This window comes from Dipodomys merriami, unplaced genomic scaffold (genome assembly GCF_024711535.1).
Source record: "Dipodomys merriami isolate MVZ:Mamm:240054 unplaced genomic scaffold, mDipMer1.0.p SCAF_2, whole genome shotgun sequence".
Classification (NCBI taxonomy): domain Eukaryota; kingdom Metazoa; phylum Chordata; class Mammalia; order Rodentia; family Heteromyidae; genus Dipodomys; species Dipodomys merriami.
This window is the reverse complement of record NW_027203381.1, coordinates 4,388,966-4,411,394: the sequence shown is the minus strand read 5'-3', so window position 1 is coordinate 4,411,394 and position 22,429 is coordinate 4,388,966. Positions and strand designations below refer to the sequence as shown.

At 37.8% G+C, this 22,429-nt stretch overlaps 1 protein-coding gene across 3 annotated transcripts in view; it reads right to left on the bottom strand.

The window, feature by feature from the left end:
• Positions 1–22,429, bottom strand: part of Rttn (rotatin) — a 118,278-nt gene that overhangs the window by 74,370 nt on the left and 21,479 nt on the right. For all 3 annotated transcript variants that reach the window (XM_070028973.1, XM_070028974.1, XM_070028976.1), the window contains 9 exons: positions 17,658–17,828; positions 12,608–12,820; positions 11,442–11,554; positions 9,712–9,838; positions 7,821–7,946; positions 7,249–7,365; positions 5,833–5,972; positions 3,960–4,131; positions 868–967 (listed from right to left, as the gene is read on the bottom strand). In XM_070028973.1, the coding sequence (XP_069885074.1) occupies positions 868–967; positions 3,960–4,131; positions 5,833–5,972; positions 7,249–7,365; positions 7,821–7,946; positions 9,712–9,838; positions 11,442–11,554; positions 12,608–12,820; positions 17,658–17,828 (1,279 nt within the window). The remainder of the gene's footprint in view (positions 1–867; positions 968–3,959; positions 4,132–5,832; positions 5,973–7,248; positions 7,366–7,820; positions 7,947–9,711; positions 9,839–11,441; positions 11,555–12,607; positions 12,821–17,657; positions 17,829–22,429) is intronic.

The following is a 22,429-nucleotide window of genomic DNA, read 5'->3' as shown; positions in this document are numbered from 1 at the left end:
TCTCTTCTTTCTTTTCTTTGTTTGTGTTAGTCCTGGCACTTGAACTAGGGCCTACCACTTCCACTGAGCTTTTTTCACTCAAAGCTCTACCACTTGACCCAGACCTCCATTTCCAGCTTTTTTGGTGGTTTATTGGAGTCTCAAGGACTTTCTAGCCCAGACTGACATCAAACTGGGATTCTCAAATCCAGTCTCTTAGTAGCTAGGATTACAGGCATGAGCCACTGGTGCTGGGCTCTAGTATTTTTTTCTTTTTGATAACAGCCATTCTAAGTAGAATGAGGCAATATATCACTGGGGTTAGCATTTCTGGGTATTTTCCCACATATCTCTGGCTACCTATGTGTCTTCTTTTCAGAAATGTCTACTGAAATCTTTAACCAATTTAACTAGATTATATGTCAATCCAAAAAATTAAGATTTAAAAAAAACCACAAATATGCTGTGAGGATAAGGAATGTCAGTCATAAAAATATTTTTTGTAGACACAAAGTTATCTATTCTTACAAAACATTAACATATTTCAAAAACAGAAAAAAATAAAATACTAACCAAAAGAATGGAAGCCTATGAAATAGACAAAGAGCAAATACAGCAAACAGTATACTTGGCTAGTTAGTTAAAAAAGTATCCTTAGGGAAAATGCACAACTCCTGTGCATTGTCTTTACCTTACCTCCCCACAAACGTGTTGTTTTATTTTCTCTGAGGAAGATGTACAAGTTAAAAAAAAAAAAAATCACATACCAGGTTAACTGAGGAAGGAACTCATGGAAAAGATAAAAGCAGGCTGCAGTGTGGATTCTAGTCCATAAACCACAGTCAGCTGACTCTTAGCACTACTGTGCACAGCAATCTCAGACATTACCTTGCATGATTACTACGAGCTGCTCTGCAGCTGACCGTCTCAAAACCAGGTCAACATCATCGGAGGTGAAGATTTCATATACCTTTTCAACAGTCTCCAACTACAAACCAAAATACATAAATACGCATATTTTGCTTGCTTCCAAATCTTCAATAAAAACTAATTGTACTTAAGTTGCTAATATGTACATATAAATTTGCAAAACTGATGCACTAAAGAGCTCAGAACCTAAAACAAGGACCAGCATGTCTAGTAAGCCTCTCTTCTCAATATGTATTTCTGCTAGAAAGTGTTTCATAACCCATCCTTCCATTAGCCACCTTATGAACTGCACAGAAAACATGCAGATTCCCTAACATCTCTACAGGTTGCACCACACTACTGAGAAGAACCCACTCAGACCTAAGACTCAAAGACTTCCCTGTTTCAGGAAGCCACTATCTGGAAACCCCACAGCTCTCTTCCTTAAGAGACCCTGGTGCAGACAAAAATAATGAAATGAGAGTCATGGGCAGGTACTGGCTCACTTCATAGGAGACAGAGTTCAAGACTGCAAAATGAAAAAAACTAAAATCCCTTGTTTCTCCTACTTACAATGATTTTCTAGACTATGTGCTTTAAAAAGTTCCAAAAATTCCCTTCTTTCCTTCTCCAAACTACACACAGGGTAAAGGAGGGCCTAGTAGGGGCTTAGTACCCAGTGAATCCCCAGCTGAGTTTGTATGAATGGCAAAAGATGCCTCTCCAATCCTCTTGTGACTGTTACGTAGCCCTAAACCTAGAGCTCCAAAGTGATAACGTTCACCCCTGGAAAAACTATTAGAAGTTGGGTATAGTGGTGTCAGCTAGTAATCACAGCACTCAGGATAGAAGCAAGAAGCCCTCCAATTGAAGATCAGCTTAGACTATATAACAAGACCTTGTCTCTACAAAACAAAAAAGAAACCCTTACTACATGTGATTCTACAGCACTATCCATGGTGAATTCATCCAAATATAAACATTGACACTGTGGATTTAAAGATGAAATAAGAAGCTGTCTCAGGAATGAGTCTGGGAAGTTAACTGATGGCTTATTGTATAGAATTGGTATCACTTTGATATGATGTGGGTAGACAGTCGTGGTCAAAAATGGGCATGGATGCTCAACTTCTGCAGGTATATATGGTATGTCAAAGATTTTGGGAAAAAAAAAAAAAGATCCATCACCAGATAAGGGAGGAAAGCAGAAGCTGGGCAGCTGGGCGGCTGGGCAGCTGGGCAGACAGTGGATTCTGGCCTGTCATGACCTTACTGAGCCCCCGGTCCCCTGCCCACCACAATGCCCCAGTTCCAGGCAGGGAAGGATGTCAGCCGCAGGCAGGGCTGACAAGCTCTACCCTGCCGAGGCCACGAAGCACATGGGGTTCTTAAAAGGCATGAAGATGGACACTTGTGAACTCAAGAAACAGGTGATTCCGTCCAATGTGTAAAACAGAACAAACTCAAAACGTAAAGAAGACCAAGAAACTCCACAGTCAACGAATGCATTCAAGAATCTAGTGTTCCCACGTGGAAGGGACTGAGAGCAGCACACATACACTTTGTCAAGCGTACGAAGTAAATGCTTTCTGAACTGGAGTACATAGTAGTACAGAAAATACTTGATTAACAACAAGGGCTATTAAAAAGCTGAGAGATATCGTTTCTTGTACTTTCTTCTTTATATGTAATTTAGAGAAGTGTTTTTGGCTAGGCATACTTGTTTACTATAAGGAAACTGAACACCATTCATTATCTCAAAAATGTTTGGTGTATTTAAATGTTAAGCAAAATGCATAATTCTCCAGTGAATTTACAACAGCAATTTGATGAGGAAATAACCCCAAACAAGCCAATTCTTGCTTAAATTTACTTCATCTGTTAAGAGGAAATTAAATAAAACTATTTTGCTGGATCATTTTATCTCTTTTGGAGCATAAAATCTCTGATAACAATACATCATTAACTGCATTGTACGAGTAGTTGTGAAACAAGAATGCTCTCCTCTCAGCTCACTAGACTTATCTGCTTGTTGAGCAATGAGTGAGTTCCAGTTTGCTTCCAGTGACTGAACGAGCAGCATCTGAAAGCATGAGCAAAATGGAGGTCCCCACAGTGTCTGCCAGCGCTGTGCTGGGGACACACTTCCCACACAGAGTATGACTCTCACAACCATTATGCTTCTCAGTAAGCCAGAAGTGTGATACTTTTTCACACTGATCCTATATTTGTCACTTGATTTTACCATCTAAACACATATTCATGCTGTTGCTCCATCAAGTGAAGCTGCTACACAAAACTACCAATTTTTGTAGAAGTTGGTCACATTAAGTTCCATTAAATATGAGAAACTTTGCATGTTTTAGAGAGGAAAGTAATTAAAACTCACATAAATATAAAAAAGATTAACAGAAAAAAAGTCTCAAAACCAATGTAAAATTTTAGGGAACTGTCTTTATGTATGCAATTTTTTTTTCCTGTTTGGTTTTTGGTTTTTTGTTTCTGAGACTGGGTCATGCTATAGCCCAGGATGACTTCAAACTGAATCTGTAGCTATGCTGCCCTCATACTTGAGATCTTCTTGCTTCATCTTCTTGAGTGCAGGAATTACAGGCAGATGCCACCACAGCTGCCTTTATTTTTTTTCTTGCATAATGTAGAAGTTGAAATTTTGTCATAAGAACTTTTTTTTGCTGGTATAGACAATCCCAATATAAGAAGAATTCCCACAACTTTATGTCAGAGATACCTTAAAAGTAATTAATTTTTTTCTTTTCTTTTTTCTCTATTTGCCTTATGCTCTATTTAAGACACTACCCAAAGTAATTTGCATTACTAAATGAAAAGAGACATAATCCCCAGCAAACAAAAGACAGTGAAGAAATATCTACTCAATAAACAAATGTGTCCAGAAGCCAAATGACTCTAGAACATAATTTTAAACTAGCCTCGAATCACCATACTTCTCTTCCTCCCTCAAGCATATGCAACCTAAAAATTGTACCATAAAATATATGATACATAAATGAATCAAATAACCACAGAGTAAGAAATCCAAAAGTTTTAGTCACCTTAATGACCAGGTCTCTTCCATCATCTAATTTGAGTTCAATAGGTTTTTTCACAATAAATAAATTAGTAACTCTGGCAAGAACTCTGGCATCTATTAAGGGGCGCTTTGTATCAGCCCCTTCTTCACTTGTGAGATGAAAGGCTATCAGCTTCAGTGCTAGTGAGCGAACCCTACAACACAAACATTTAGGTCAACATTTCGTATTATACTCAGCAATTATAAAGGCCTGTCACTACGAACTATTTTATATCAATATTACATATGCTCTTACTAATATTGTTTTCTTTTTAATGTTCACATATAACTAAAATAATTTAATATTTACAAAATGAACATCAAAAACAAAGAATAATTACAACTGATAGTCTTGTTGAGACTGAACAGCACAATCAACATCAAACTGCATATAAATCTATTAACTCTGGCCTTCATATCTAGTGATATGTAGTAACCACAAAAAGTATCAGGGACCTCTGACCAGAGTCCAAATAATAAGCCAAACCTATAGGTTTAATTATACTAATTAATTGACTAATATCTTATATATATTGCTACAATGGAGGAAAAAAATCTTATATTAGGAATCAAATAAATTCCTCTAATTTATAAAAATTCCCATCAAATAATTTAACTAGAATAGATTATTATTAAAATCAGTTAAATTGGTAGGTGAGCTACTTCCAAGAAAAGTTTAAGAAGAGCACAGTACTAAATAACAAAGCAGAAAAACAAAATAATGGAGTTGACAGAAGTCACAGACGGATTGCCTGGACACCATGAATCTACTACTGCTCTGGCAGGCTCTCACTACCAGCAAATGGGGAACATTTTTATACAAGTTGCTGCATCTTAAGTACTGTCGCAATTAAAACATGCTATTGCCTACCTGGGAAACCTGGGACCCAGTAAGTGAACAAGAAATACATTTCTATTGTGTCAAATCACTGAACTGGGGTTGATCTGAACCTGCTGCCCAGCCGGCATGGGACTATGTGGAAGCAGCCACTCTACTTCACTCTCTATGCTACCAACCATTCCAGGGTCTCTTTTCTTGATTTTCCTCTTCTGTTCTCTTAATGTTTCTGTTTATTTCTAGCTATTTCCTTACTTGTCAGTCTGGTCACCTGTCTATGAATACATTTCTATACTGTCCTGATATAACATTTGGAGGAAAGAAATTATCTATTGTCAAAAAAAGTGTCTGTCTGTTCTTACTAACCTTTTTGATGGACTCTTCTCCATCATAGCTCATCCTGATTCCAAATTTCTTTTCCTTCTCAATGAAGAAACTAGCTGCTGTCAGCTAAAAACAGCCACAAAGAAGATGCATGTTGCACTGGCAGCAGGAGAGAAAATAATAACTTCTGCTTCCACTCTCAGTTAATATGGTACCTGCACTAACGTGGTGCAGGTCCTGGTCAGGACCCTCCATGGCTTCCCAAATAACAAAATGAATGAGATGAAAGTCTCTGCTTTATGAGGCAATTAACCCAATATGCTTTACATGAAAAACAATTTTCAGAAAGGATGCTTAGAAAAGATCACTCCAGGAAACCAACAATTTCTAAAAAGTACAGGAATACACTATTATTTTTCAATTTCCCATCTCCATGGTTCTCCAACTTGCCTACAGCACTAGTGGTCAGGACTAAGGACAATACTTGACAAGACTGTTGTAGCGTGCAACAACTAGCTATCACATCAATGAACTGTTGCATGACAGCATCTGCTTTGTTTCCCACACTGGTCTCTTCTCTCCAATAAGGAAAATTATATTCCTCTGAACTTTATCGTTCCACTTTGTAGCAGAACTACACTTGCTTAGAATGTTTCTATTGAACCTTTTATAAGTAAAAGGTTGTTGTACTCACGATGGCTTTTTCACCAATAGAAGTCGCAGCACGGACCTCAGCCTGGTGATGTGGGGGAGGATCCCTTCTCCCGCCTCAGAACTTGCTTTGCTTAGAAGGAGGATGCAGTTACCCAAGGGATCTTCTGGGTCAGCATAGCCCTAATAATTGTATTTTTAAAGGTAAGATTATCATTCACTTTTATTTCAAGGTTGACAGTAATAACTGTATTGGACTGTCCTCCGACTTGCAATGTTCTTTCAATTCAATTGAACAAAATAGTCACATTTAAAAATAACCTGCACAAGTAAGGAACATTTATAAAACTATACTAAAAAAGAAAAAAGAGCCAGGAGCTGGTGGCTCATGTCTATAATCCTAGCTACTCAGGAGGCTGAGATCTGAGGATCATGGTTCAAAGCCAGCACAGGCAGAAAAGTCCATGAGACTCTTATCTCCAATAAAAAAAAACCACCAGAAAACCAGAAGTGGTGCTGTGGCTCAAGTGATAGAGCGCTAGCCTTGAGCTGAAGAGCTGAGGGACAGTGCCCAGGCCCAGAGTTCAAGCCCCATGACCAGAAAAAAAAAAAAGAAAAGAAAAAAGAAAGAATAAGCCTATTTAAAAAATAACACTAGGGGCTGGGAAGGTAGCTCAGTGGTAGAGCGCTTGCCTTGCATGTATGAGGCCCTGGGTTCGATTCCTCAGCACCACATAACCAGAAAAAAAAAAAGCCGGAAGTGACTCAAGTGGTAGAGTGCTAGCCTTGAGCTGAAGAGCTGAGGGACAGCGCCCAGGCCCAGAGTTCAGGCCCATGACCGGACCCCCCCCCAAAAAAAAATAATAATACTATAAAACTTCAGAAAGCATGTCAGCATTCCTGAAACATGTTGCTTTTTCTGTTTTCCTGGATTCTAGTGGTAGACTGTCCCTGCATGAGGCACTTCATAAATCTTTAGCCACTGCCCACAGAATAAAGATGGTATGTGGTAATAAGCACTATGTGGAACAGGACAATGTGCTTCAAGGGTCAAGGCTTGGGCCATCCTAAATGAAGACTGTGCTTAGGACAATGCGCACTCACACCAGCATATCCTACCTACCTCCACTGCTCCATTCAGGGGAGAGAATCTGAACTCCCTCAAGATATCACATCCAAATTACAAATATACACCAATAGAATTCATACAACAAGTGAGTCATATAATGTCTGCTTTAAAAGTACTGTTAGCTTTGCCTCAAAAACGTTTCTATGAGGTAAGTACCGACACGAGGCAACACACAGACATCTATCCTTATTTAACCTTCTGCCCAAGCCAGACAGTCACTCACTTCCTCTTCACTTATCCACATGACAGCTCTGCAGTTTGCATGCCTTCAAATCACTCACATTCAGCCAATGATAAATGGTATCATAAAAGGTACAGAGCACAGCACACCTGCAGAACTGGAATGACAGGACAGAGAGACTCGATGAACTTGTTCCAGGTCGGTGCTGTCATCATCAATCGACCCTGAAGCAGATACAAGAGAATGGCCTTGGCCGCTGCATTCACCTGCTCAACAACACAGACACAATGAGCCAGTGAAAGAAGACATTCCTCACTGCAGCCACTACGGTCCAGAAGGTGCCCAGCAAACTCTCCCTCTTAAATGTTCCTATTTCCATAGGGTCACCTGACATTCTGTTCTCATGCAGCTCTCTTCCTCAGGGATTTCTGCTTTTCAGCCTTTTATAAACAAAAATTTGAAGTAACTGTTTACTACCACTATCTTATAGTTCTTTCCATCTGCATGATAACCACAAGCAAACTGTTTGTCCTGACTCTTCAAGATCAAGTTTGTTCTCTACTTTGATTCTACATTTCTTTAACATGTTTACGTAAATAACATCACAACTGAAATGTATCGAAGTCCAGTCCCTTTCAGTCTCCATCATGAGACCCATCTTATTAGAATGTTTTCTTGATTTGTTGACTAGTACTTTACACTTACTTTTAACACATCATACCTCATTTTTGGGTTCTTGAATACCAAATGCAGAGATTTCATACAGAACTTTGGGATGAAGTAGAAAATGAATTCCACTACAAAGCGAAGACACGGGTTTAGTGACATTATGGACACCTAAGCATTCCTGTAAAATAACAAGTTTATTTTTTTTTTATTAGTAATGTTATTTTTCAAAAAAAAAATTCTTTCTCCTGTTTCAAATTCACTTCCAATTTTACTTCCCTAAAACTTTTTAAAACTAATACAAGGTAAAACAAGATTCTCTATCATTGTTTAAGTCTGTTTAAAATATATAGACTCTGGGGCTGGGAAGGTGGCTCAGTGGTAGAGTGCTTGCCTTGCATGCATGAGGCCCTGGGTTCGATTCCTCAGTACCACGTAAGCAGAAAAAGCTGGAAGTGGGGCTGAGGCTCAAGGGGTAGAATGCTAGTCTACAGCTGAAGAGCTGAGGTACAGCGCCCAGGTCCAGAGTTCAGGCCCCATGACCGACCAAAAAAAAAAAAAAAGACATATAGAGTCTGTAAACAAGCAGAGTCTTTATAAATTAAATAACCTAACTGTGGAGCAACCATCATCTCTTAAAGTTAACAGACATAAAGGCAATAGAGAAACTTATAAACGTATCTTAAAATGTTTTCATCTTATTGAAAAAGAAAAACAAGGCCTGGTGCCAGTGGCTCACGCCTGTCAATCCTTGCTACTCAGGAGGCTGAAATCTGAGGATAACAGTTCAAAGCCAGCCCCGGCAGAAAAGACCATGAGACTCTTATCTCCAATGAACCACCCGAAAACTGGAGGTGGTGCTGTGGCTCAAGTGGCAGAACGCTACCCTTGGGCTGAAGATCTCAGGGACAGTGCCCAGACCCAGCCAGCCTTGGGACCAGCAAAAAAAAAAAAAAAAAATCATCTATAGCCAGATGGATGGACAGCAGCATAATCCCAGAAGCCAAGGCAGAATTGTGGACTGAAGCGAGCTTAGACTATAATAATGAGCTGAAGGCCAGTCAGAGCTGCACATAGCTCAAGGACAATTTAGACTACATATTATGATTCTGCCTAAAAATACATAAGGTAAATTAAATAAGTTCCATGTCCAGCTTTTTGCTGTTTAACTGCAGTTAAGAGTCTCATAGACTTCCATGTCTGAGCTAGCCTGGAATCTCAGTCTTCAGATCTCAGCCTCCTAAGTAGCTTGGATTATAGGGATGACCCACTAGGGTCCAGCACCAGACACTGATCTTCTAAGAAAGGTAATTAGATCAAGCCAACTTTCGCTTAAAATCGTTGATAGTGTTTCACTACATTTAGAATAAAATTCAAAGCTGTACATATAGTGGTTAAAAAAATATGAGCAGCACCTGTTGTCTACCTGTTCAATTCAATCAGGTATCATTGTACTCTCAATATGCTCCAAAACCACAGACCTACTTTTAGTTAAACCACACACAATACATTCAAATCTGAAAAGCAGGAACTTTTTCACCTGTTTCTTATGCCTCCCTTTTTCCCTCCTTGTCTAGTCTACACTCCCTCATAGCCTTATTTTCTCTACAACATTATATACACTAGTTAACACATACACTTTGTCCTGGAAGGAGGAAGGGAAAGAAAGAAAGGAAGCTTCTTCTAGAACTGTAGTATTTTATTGATGTGAGTACAAGATCAGAAGTAAAAAAATTACAAAAAGCAAATACATGTCATACCCAGAGTGAATTTATAAGAAAGCAGTTAAATTGGTAGACTCACTAAGTTAAAGAAGTTCAGTAGTGCAAATTTCTCAGAATTGACTAATAATTGCTATCTGTCTTTATGGAATATAGCCCTAAACAGGTCACACGCAAAGTCAAGTAATTTAACTCCGGAAGTATAATTAGAAAAGCAAGGCCTACCTTCACAACCTCCAGGCAGCAGTGGTATGCTTCCACTTTCACGCGTGGCACTGGGTGGGCCAACATCCGGAGCAGCACCTTCTGACTTTCTCCCTGGAGCAGGGGACTGGCCTGGGCAGACCTGGAGCTGGTAGAACGGGAACCAGACACAAGGAAGAGAGTCAACAAAACAACAAAGAAGATTGGAAGAGATTTCTTCAGCTCTAATTCCTCTGACTGGGGTTGTAACTAATCAAACTAGCCATAATTTACCTGAATATCTACTTGTTTCAAGGCAGAAAATGTTTCTCTTAAAGAGTTAAGGAAGGAAGGATGGAAGAAGGAAGCAAGCAAGCAAGCAAGAAAGAAAGAAGGGAGGAGGGAGGAGGGAAGGAAGGAGGAAAGGAGGGAGAAGAGAGGGAGAGAGAAGGGGGAGAGGGAGGAAGAAAGAGAAAGAAGGAAAGAGGAGAGAGGGAGGGAGAAGAGGGAGGAAGGGGTTAGGAGAGATGAAGAGAGGGAAGGGGAAAGAAGAAAGAAAGAAACTTAACCTTTAAAAAAAGTGTATTTAATGCTTATGACATGAAATTTATCCACTGAAAAACAATGAAGAGTTGTCTTTTAATATTGTATAAATTTTAATATTGTATAAATAAGAAAACAGTTGTGTAAAGGTGTAGTAAGAATTTTTAAAAAGCAATGAAGATAGTAATCTCTAAATGAGAATCTGTTCTAACATCCTCAAAATAAATTAACAAATATATCATTCTTTTCCAAAATTCCATTTCAGAAAATGATATACAATGTATGAAAGGAACATTAAGTGTAAACTATTACTTAAAAATTTCTTACATTAATGCTAGTGGCTACTCAGGAGGCTGAGATCTGAGGATTATAGTTCAAAGCCAGCCCAGGCAGGAAAGTCCATGAGATTCTAATCTCCAATTAACTACCAGAAAACCAGAAATGATTCTGTGGCTCAAGTGGTATAGTGCTTGCCTTGAGCTGAAATGCTCAGGGACAATACCCAGGCCGAGTTCAAGCCCAACAAAAAATAAAAATTAAAAATTAAAAAAATTAAGAATTAAAATTTTATGTTAAATACTCTTGAATAGCTGATCAGCATAGATACCAAAAACAGAAGTATAAAAATACAAGAATTAGAATTACTCATGTTGATTATAGTCACAACACTTTTTTTTGTCAATCATGGGGCTTGAACTCTGGGCCTGGCAAGCACCCTACCACTTGAGCCACAGTGCCACTTCCAGTCTTCTGGTAGTTAACTGGAGATAAGAGTCTCATGGACTTTGCTGCCAAGGCTGGCTTTTTACACAATCCTCAGATCTCAGCTTCCTGAGTAGCTAGGATTACAGGCGTGAGCCACCAGTGCCCGGGTGTTAAAGTTTTCTCTTAACTAAAACAGCTCACTTTCCTAATGTGACTATATGTGTAAATCTCAAAGTCAAACAAGATATGAAAAGAATTTCAATTATGGCATTATAGTAAAGATTACAGTTATATCTTATCTCTAAGTTTACATGCACACACATGCACTCTCCTAGAGTAATATAATGCTAATAAGAAAAAAATGTAGTCCATGCCAATACTCTCGGTATCTGGGAGCCAGAGAACTGAACTTCAAGGCTAGCCTGGGCCACACATAAGTTTTAGGCCAATAGAACTACACAATGTGACCCTGTAAGAAAGAACAACGAAGAAGGAGGGAGAAGGAAGAGGGAGGGAAGTATTACATCTTTGAACAAATGGAGATGATTTCCTTTATTAGGGAGAAATGCTGATGGTAGGAAAAGCTGCGCAGGGCTTGGTCTGCCAGCTCCACTAATTCTAAGAAGTTCTTCTCTCCCTAAAAAGAGGAAAAAAGATAGTAAATGTCAAGTTCAAGTATAATAAAATTCTCTACAATCAACTAAGCAGGTTAAGAGACCTTTGGATTGTTCACGTAAGTCCATTTTCTGAACAAGCAATCTAAGAAGTCAGCTGAGCGGGAAGAATATGGGGGAAATCCCTAGCAAAATGCCAGCTGACACTCTGTGTTGTTTAACTCTGCAGAGCACACGCCCTGGGCTTGTGGCCCTGCTTCCCTTCTTGTGGCATCCACTGCTCTGACATCTGAGCATGTCCGAGGAACACAGAGGCTCCAGAACACGTGCGATAAGGAACTATGCAGAATGCCACAGAAATAATCTCTCTTAAAGACACAATTGAAAATTGTACGTAGAAGAAAAAAGAGAGTCAGTGGCAACAAGATGTGACAAAAGGAGAAAGAAGACACCATATTAAGAAAGTTCTAAATATAAAGTTCAGAGATTCCACTGGATAAATCAAAAAAAAAAAAAAAAAGCTAGAATTTTCTACTAGTTCTTTAGTAATCTCACTACCTTTTTAGGACCCACGAACCCTTTCATTAGGACAAACAGTGACCTAATAGTATGTTTTTAAAGAATAAATATGAACACATCATTACTGCTCTACCAATGTATCTAAAGACATCCTACTACCTTCCAAGCAACAGTTCATTACCTCATCTAAAACACAAAGAAATCAGATTTCTTTATGTGAACGCCATAACAGCCCATAAAATAAACAAAACACTAAAAGCAATAAAACAGCCCTCCTATTCAGTTCATACATAGTGTATCAATTCATATGCACTCACAATTAGTGTTAAGACACTGACAACTCTACTTTTTTAAACCATTTATATTATAAACATATATCCGACATAATCTAAAGTCTTTGATTTGCTTTTATAAAAATCATATTTGTCCTTTAATCTGGTTAATAGGACAATCCAATAATAATGCATCACAACTCTAGCAAATATCTATCAATCTGAAACAGGTGTAATTTTCTAAGTATTCCATCAGCAGGATTTAATACTAGTAAAATAATTTACCTCCTTCTCAATATCAGATAGGAAGTTACAGGTACATTCAATGGAATACACAGCCTCCGCAGTTCGTTTATAAACACTGTAATTTTCAGGATTCAGCTGTTCCAAATAGGCCACCGCAGAATCATGACTATTTGGATATTCCAAAGCCACTGGCATGTCCAAGCAAAGGAGAAATAACGCTGCTGACATGGGCTCTGGTAAAAACTCGCTTGCCTTAAAAAATGAAAAAGCAAAAAGGACATTTTTATTTTACAATATTTATTTTAGAACAAGATGATATGCTATCATATTTTAATCAAGCCCACCTTTCTTTTAAATAATTATATATCACTAAATCTGTTTTTTAAAGAGAAGGTTTTTGTTTTTTGTTTTTTTGTTCCTCGTGGGGCTTGAACTCTGGGCCTGGGCGCTGTCCCTCAGCTCTTCGGCTCAAGACGAGCACTCTACCACTTGAGCCACAGCGCCACTTCCAGTTTTCTGGTGGTTTATTGGAGATAAGAGTCTCATGGACTTTCCTGCCTGTGCTGGCTTTGACCTGCAATCCTCAGATCTCAGCCTCCTGAGTGGCTAGGATTACAGGGGTTAGCCACCAGTGGCCAGCTAAGAGAAGGTTTTATATTCTACACATCCTCCACCTCTGTGTCTTTGTCCACAGGAACTATTTTCTGTCCCAAATGTCTCATCAGAATACTTGCACATGTGTACAAAAATCTACCATTACCCAAGGTAGTCCAAGAACAAGAACAACCCCCTGCCCATAAATGGACACGTAACACAGGACATTCTAGACACATATTAAATGTAGGAATACCAGTCAAGTCCAATATAATTAAATATGAGCAGAAATGGATTCTTGACTTAGCTGTCTAGAGGAGAAAGGAAATTCAATATAATGCTTTAAATACCTCCAGAATACTCCCAGAAAAATATCACTATTACATCTGATAATGTTGTAGCCTAGATCAGCAGATTTAAAACAATACCACCACCAACAACAACAAAAAAAAAACTAACCATTTCTTCCAGTACTGGGGATTGAATCCCAGGGCAATAGCTACTTTCTAATGATTCTACATTTGTGCTAAGATTCTCAGCTTATCTCAAGAAATGAGATGGATATGAGTCAATGTCCAGAGAAAAGAAAATGATGAAGTCAGCATTACAGCTGAAATGTCTTCACTGAAAATCATTTGGTCATGATTTTTCATGAATGGCTGACTAGAAGTCTGGTATTAAGAGCAATAATATACAACCATGTCCTTAAATTAAATAAAGTTGCTAAATGAAGATCTCAGCCTCAAGTAGCTAGGATTACAGCCCTGAGCCACCAGCACTTGGCTACATCTAGCCAATTTTAACAGCCATAGCATTATCTAAGTTTGTTAGAAATACAGACATTAGCCCTATCCTAATCTAATTAATCAGAATGTATATAATGTAACTAACAAGATCTTGAGGAGATGTTTACGTCTTGCTGTGACTCATTTCATCAGCCAACATTCATCAGACCCTACAGGCCTCTCTGAAAAATCCCAGGGTTGGTGATGTAAGCTGTTCCTGGCCCTCACAGCTTGGCTAAGAAAGGTAACAGGAAGCCCTGGGACCATAACTCCAGCCCAGGGATAATACTTCTAAATCTTTTTTACACATCTTTCCCCCAAATGAAATTACTTTTATTTACTTTACCCACTTTGTTAATACAGTGAAAATATTTTCCACAAAATTATTAACCTTTTAACCTATACAATGGTATACTACCAAATAATTTAATAGCAACAAATAACTTTTAAAAAGACCTTCGAATTTTGTCAAATTCTGGAAATCACACAGAGTTATGTTCACTTTGCAACATTCAAGTTACATGTTTAATAAGTAGTAAAATAAAACAAAACCAAAAAACCCCATACCATTTGGAAGGCAAGACGTTGCCAGAGGGCTAGTCACAGGCAGAGGGCAGCAAAAGCTTACAATTACGTAAACTAAAGCAGCAAAAGCAATAGAAGGGCACTTCTGTTTCATTTTAAAATAAAACTATTTCTATCCTAATTGGCCTCTGCCCAAATAAACCCACAATGAAAAATGACAAAACAGTAGTAAACTACATGATATAATTAATAGGACATAAAAGTTTTTCACCAATACTTCAACCATGAGATAGTGATCATTTGGGATACTTAAGTAACTTCATTATTCTAGTTGTTTATCATTATATAAAGAAATACACCCACACTGTAAGATCAACTCTACCCGTACCTGCCTAGAATCTTCCATTTTTTTAATGTTTATGCCTTGCACAGAATAGTAAATAACTTCAGAAAAATAATGAATAAAAGCAAAACGATAAAAAATTTGTTTTCCACAATTATTGGCCAAAATACTATAATTAAACTTTAAAGTTTTATTCTTGCATTCCCAAATGGCAGTATATTGCATACTAAGTACAAGAAAAGAGAATTTAGACATGCTGCTCCTCAGAATTCTAGGCAAGAAAACTGCAAATAGTTAATACCTAAGGGCATAGAAGGCATAACAAATGCTCTCCACTAATTTCTCCTATACCTTCACTTAGGTACACCACACTTTCCCTTTAGCAGTAAGTACACTACAAATACCTGTACTTTAATCCGTTGATACATTTACCAGAAACATGCAAATTCAGAGGTATAACTTGACATTTAAAAACACAACCAGTAAAATTTAAAGTGTGTGTGTGTGTGTGTGTGTGTGTGTGTGTGTACCAGAAACATGCAAATTCAGAGGTATAACTTGACATTTAAAAACACAACCAGTAAAATTTAAAGTGTGTGTGTGTGTGTGTGTGTGTGTGTGTGTGTGTGTGTGTGTGTGTGTGTGTGTGTGTGTGTGTGTGTGTGTGTGTGTGTGTGTGTGTGTGTGTGTGTGTGTGTGTGTGTGTGTGTGTGTGTGTGTGTGTGTGTGTGTGTGTGTGTGTGTGTGTGTGTGTGTGTGTGTGTGTGTGTGTGTGTGTGTGTCCCCAATCCTGGGGTTTGAACTCAAGGCCCTGAGCACTGTCCCTGAGTTTCATTTTGTTCAAGGTTAGCACTCTACTACTTGAGGCACAGTTCTGCTTCTGGCTATTTTAGTAGATAACTCGAGATAAGAACTCAGAGACTCTAGCTCCACCTGGTTTCAAACTGCAATCCTCAGATCTCAGCCTCCTGAGTAGCTAGGCATGAGCCACCACTGCCTGACAAAAGAAATATTTATACCAATAAATATAATCTTTAGCCTGGTGCCAATGGCTCATACCTAGCTACTCAGGAGGCTGAGAACTGAGGATCACGGTTCAAAGCCAGCTCAGGCAAGAAAGTCTGTGAGACTCTTATCTCCAATTAACATCCAAAAAACCAGAAGTGGTGCTGTGGCTCAAGTGGTAGAGCGCTAGCTTTGAGCTGAAGAGCTGAGGGAAAGCGCCCAGGCCCAGAGTTCAAGACCCACAACCAAAAAAAAAAATAATAATAATAATCTTTAACATACAACTGAACAGAATTTTGGGGGGAAAAAAGTTAGCAAATTACTGCTATAAGCAACCAGTGATTAATCTCAAGGAAAAATAACATTGAGGGCATACTTAATAATTTCACTTAAACTAAGTTCAAAACAGTCAAATTAATCCATAGTGACCAAAGTCATTTCTAAAGTTAAGTTTGTAGAAGGAAGGAGGGTAATTGACGGGAAAAGGCCTTTTACTGATGGTAATCTATTTCTGGTTCTAAAGAAATGGTTTAAAAAAAAATCTGGACTGTATACATTTCTGAACATATGTTACAATATAACAAACAAAATTAACCTAATAAGCCTTTGTAGAGTTAATGTTTCTGAAAGAGTATTATTAAAAAACATCTGAAAAGTTACATGACCTAAAGCACAATTTCAGCCATTGTGAGCAGCAAGATAGGAATGAAATTAGCTCTGGCACTTTCTACTGTTTCAAGTTTTCTAAAAGTGCTTCTTTATAATCATCTTCCCCAAATAAGCTCACAGTTATCATTTCTATGCACTACTTGTTTTCTTCACATTTTTAATAAAATGATTAACAAATTAAGTAACCAAGATTTTAATTATGCCTGTAATAATGTATTAACATATTAGTAACTAATTGTACCTTGGGAAGAAATGATAAAAGGGGCAACTAGTGATCACTGTGCTTGTATTTGTATGAAAAACATCTGTACAACTACTTAAAGTTAATTTTAAAAAGTCTTTTAACAGGGCTGGGAAGGTAGCTCAGTGGTAGAGTGTTTGCCTTGCATACATGAGGCCCTGGGTTCGATTCCTCAGCACCACATAAGCAGAAAAAGCCAGAAGTGGCACTGTGGCTCAAGTGGCAGAGCACTAGCCTTGAGCTGAAGAGCTGAGGGACAGAGCACAGGCCCACAACCAAAAAATAAAATAAAGTAATAATAATAATAAATTATATTGTAGACATACATATTGTAGGTTACATGTAGGAGTGTGTGCTCTACAAATATACCTCAAGTATCTAAAAAAGCATATAGTACTAGTTATTTGTATAGAATGAACAGAGAAAGGCCTATAGTACTAGTTATTTGTATAGAAGACATAACCTCTGCTTTCCATGTGATCCAAATGAAAGCATGTACATGTACACAGTAGACAACAGTAATCTCATCCTGTATAAAAAACTAAGTTCTGTGAGACTACTTTTGATATAATCAGTTTTATGTCCATTATCTAATACTACTAGCTCACTAGAGGGAATCAGTTAGATATTCATTAACCAAACAAGTTAAAGACTAAAAAAGCAAAATGTAGAAGCTAACAGTAAAATGTGTGCAATAAACATAACTGCCTTTTTATCCAAGGATTTGTCCAAATCTCAGCTTCTACATTTCTCTTAAAATCACATACTCATTTTTAAAACAGTCCAGCTGGAAATGTGACCCCAGTATCTCCAAAAGTAATCCCAAACAGAATATCCTTGTACCACAAAATGATCAGAAGAAGTTTACAACAGAGCATATACTTGCATTGTTAAGTACACACAGGTACACAGCATTACCTGCCTTACCTTTTCCACCGGGAGAAGTATTTGCAACAGGCGAACTACAAACAGCCCAACGCTGACGAAGGTCATCCTGTGATGCACCTGCATGGCCTCTGTTTGTTCTGAGCCAGCACTGCTCTTACGGTAACACAGGGTATCTCCCAGGGACTCCAACACCATGAGCAATTTCTCTTTCTGAAAACATTTATAAACAGCACACAATGGAGGAGAGCAATCAAACATAGGAGCCAGTGTACCATGTGCCAGTGTCACTGAGAACAATTACAATATTACAATCAAATAGCAAACAAATAAAGTAGTAAAATAAAATATTCTTTTCAATCAGAATCACAAGTATTAGCTGAGAAAATAGAAAGTACAAAAGAGCCGGGCACTGGTCACTCATGCCTGTAATCCCAGCTACTCAGGAGGCTGAGGATCATGATATAAAGATAAACCAAGCAGTAAAGTCCATGAGACTCTTATCTCTAATTAACCACCAAAAAAGCCCAAATGAGAGAGTGCCAACCTTGAGCAAAAAAAGCTAAACAACAGCATCTAAGGCCTGAGTTTAAGCTCCAGTAGAGGAAAGAAGGAAGGAAGGAAGGAAGGAAGGAAGGAAGGAAGGAAGGAAGGAAGGAAGGAAGGAAGGAAGGAAGGAAGGAAGGAAGGAAGGAAGGAAGGAAGGAAGGAGGGAAAAGAATGATAAAAGTAGATAAATGTACTCATTTCTTAAAAGCTCCCAATTTTAAACTATTGAATATGTGATACTTGAACTAATAAGGAACAAACACAGTAAAATATAAAAGCTTATTAGCAAGGTATAAATTCCTCTCACACTCTAGTGCTTAATCACTACACTCTGGAACATATGCAAGGAGCATTCTACTCAAGTGCTTCTTAGGCTTACTTGGTGCCTAATACATTGGCAAGCATATGGGGAAAACATATTAGCACAAAAGCCCTGATCTCTGTTCTCAAACTGCTCACAAAGTAAAGAAGTGAATAGCAAAGCCAAAGAATTAACAGCAATTAAATATCCAATTATATAGGGTCTCTGTGTAAGGAGGTTCTTTCAAGGGGTCAATTTCACACAACTTACTATTTGGGCATTATATGTTTTAAGTTGAAAGGAATACAGAAAATATGAAGAAAAAGGTAAGGCATAAGTGGACTTACTTAAGAGTAACGCGTAAATGGGCTGACAATAGCAAGTCCTAAAAAGTCATGATAATATCAATCAAAATATGATCTCACTAAGCTGATATGCTTCCATAAACTAGCTCGTAAAAGGTCAGATGGCCCAGAACGATGGTATAACAAAGCAAGAAAAAGAAAGGAACAGGAAGCGCTATTCTCAATTTTCTATTGAAAAACAATCCATCAGTGTGACCTGTCAGTTTAGAAGAAAACCAGGGCATAGCACACAGGTTGGGAGTTCAGAAACAATGGGTCATAAGGGAGAAGATTACAGTGGGATAGGAGAAACACAGCGAAGAAATGGGGTGGGGGAGGGGGGCGGGCAGCAGAGTGAACAAAGCCAAGCTCAGGAGCCTGAGGCTACCTGAAACGAGGTAAAGCTCCTGACTCCTTGACTCTAAGCTACCATGTGAGTAAGGACAAATGTAGAGGTGATTTCAGGTGAGCAGTCAGGATGACGTACTCTAGCTAGATGAATCTGATTTGTACAAAGTGCTGGTCAGTAAATATTCTAAAAATACAGATTATAATTTTGTGAAAATCGCTTCTTACTTCAAGTAAAATAAAAATCATTTAATCTTAGAGAATTCTTTTTAAGCTACCATGATGCTAAACCTAACAACTATTTGGAAATAAAAATTTGGTTATCCTCAAAAATATTGTTCCTAAACTGATAGCACCATGCTATTTTATTTCTTTAATGATTCACCAAAAACACTTTCTATCATCTTAAAATTCTCAAAAGTGGAGACATTAAGAAATTCTACTTTTTTCTTTTTTTATCTTTATTGAAAAGGTGATGAGCAGGGGATTACAGTTTCATACGTAAGGTAATGAGTATATTTCTTTTTAAACAGTTACCTCATTCCTCATTTTCTCCTGCTTACCCCCCCCAATTTGTAAAGTTCATGTCCAACGTAGTGTCAAGTGAGTATCAAATGTTGCATTAGTTCATCCTTTGTCCTTCCAGCCAAATAAAAGGCATTCATTCTTTTTAAACAAGTAAACCATATATAACTTCAAGCAGTGATGTTTAACTTAGCATTCTGAACATACCAATTGGCATTTATATAACAAATTTAACCTTTAAAGTAATTCATTTAATCATAAAAGATCAGCAGCCAAAAGTAAGAAGTGAATGACTAACTTTTACAGATCAATATTCTGGCCAAGAAATTTTTAAGTTAATTTAAGAAGCAACTCAAAAAGCATTTCTCACACTTCTAAAGCAAAAATTCAGTTGTTGAAAATCTTCAATATGTGAAAATCTCAAAATACTACAACATACTGTGATATAACCTTAAGGACCAAAGAAAATCTAAGATTAAGAACTATTATCAGAATCTGATAGGCTTGAAAATATATTGTACCCTTGTGAAATTTGTGCTTTGGGTCATTGTTTTTTTTTTTCAAGGAGTAGGGTCATAAAAAAAAAAATAGACAGTAAAGTTCTGTTTGTTTACGCCTGGCACACAGGTAGTTGGTAGTTGGAACATTATGTTCTCCAAGGTCTAAGTGTTAAAGGCTTAACCTCAGGTGAGCACTACGGGAGGTGCTGGTTAGATCCCTGGGAGCATTTCCCTGAAGGACATTGTGGGAACACAGACTTCTTTCTACCTTCTATGACAGGAAGTGTCCTGTCATAGAGGTACTCAAGGTACTTCACACACTCTCTGCCACTGTCATGCTCATCAAAGGCCCAATGCAATGGCTCTGCCCAATCTTAGACAGGATGATCCAAAAGAATGAGATAAAATAACTCTTGCCTTTTGATAAGTTAATTATCTCCAGTATTTCATGGTAGTGGTGGAAAGCTACCAAAGGCATATGGGAATTAGTATCAAATAAACATTGGTACTATGTATTTTATTTTACTTTCTTGACAAGGTTAAGTGAAATGTAAAGGAGGGATGGAGGAAAACAGACAGACATGACCAATTTACACAGAAAGGACAGATTATCGATTCTTTAATGAAGGTGAGGTTATCAGATGATTTCAAAATAGAAGGTACAAATAGCAAAAGATTTACAATATCAAAATGTATAGTTTTAAGTTATAAAGACATTCTGACAGTCTACAGATGTACTGAATGTTCTGCTGTTATATAACATTTATGATGTGTTGGTTACTTATGCATAAAATACACAAAAAATATGCAAAATTATCTGTCCTAACTGAAATACAAATAGCCAAGAGGCCTCTGACTACACCATGAATGATTATTCTAAAGCAAATTTAGAATTTACACTGTACACTTAAGTCCCTGATACCTTCAAGATAAGCTATTACTTAAATAACATAACTAAAAACTTTACATAAAACTTTCAATTCTGGCCATGAGGTAAGAACTGATCCTGTATTCCTAAGAAATCAACTAGTAAACTGCACAACATAATGAAAAACAAAAAACAGTACTACACATCAGACAGTAAGCAAAGCAGGAGTATAATGCAAGGAAAAAGAAAAGTAAAAATGAGGAGCCCTGCTCTCACGGGGAGCAGATTATACTGCAAATAAGAACCCCAAGTAAGTCCAAAGGTCTCGATGCCATAGGATGACGATGCCTATGATGCTAAGATGGGAAACTTAGAAACTGGGAGGAAACCCAGGCACAAGTGAGACAAATAAAGAGCTCCAGAAAACTTAAATGATTCCATTCAGTCCTACTGAATTTAGCTGGCTAGTTTATGCAGCTAGAAACTGCATAAACACAGGCCAAAAATAACCACTGGGATTTAAACTGTACAAGTCTTGGAGTGCACAGAAGAAAACAAAAGACTCAAGCCTGAAGCAATCAGAGTAGTCACCCATCACTTCAGATACTCAGGAGAGATCCTGGAGGCTTCCTATTTTAGAAGCAGAACTGAACCTCCAGGAAAGGTTATTCTAGAGTAGGCTTTCTCAATCTCAGTATTATTGATAACTTAAGCCAAAAATAATTTTATGTGGAGAGCTGTCCTAACTTCTATCTCTCAGATGTATCACTCCAGGTGTGACAACCAACAATGTCTCCAGACATTCCCAAATGTCCCCTGAAGAGCAAAACTGTACCTGCCTCAACATTCCCATTCCAGAACCTTTCTAGCAAAACTTTAAAAGGCACTAAAAAAATGAAACTGTTCTGCCAGTAACCTGAGACACCTGTCAGAATAAAACCTCATTCTGAAAGGACAAAATTTAGAAATCAAGACATAACACAAGCATTATTCAACCTGGTACAAGAGTACACTTCCATGAACTCAGGCACTCAAGAGGCTGAGGAAGGAGGGCTGTGAGTTCAAGGACAGCCTGGGCTACATAGAGACATTATCCTAAGATACTTAAATAGTTAAGAGGAGACATATATAGTATCTATTTGGAGTCAAACAGATAAGACAGAGAGGCAGACATAATATTCATGAATCAGATAATCATAATTTTTCTAAAAGAAAATAATCTTTGTACCCCACAAAGATTTCATACATACAATATCATAAGCATGGTCCATAAAAGAAAAAGTGAGAAACTGTACCTCATCAAAAGGAAGAACTTATAACCATATGTGGTAGCACATATCTATAATCCCAGTACTCGGGAGGCTGAGGTAAGACTGTCA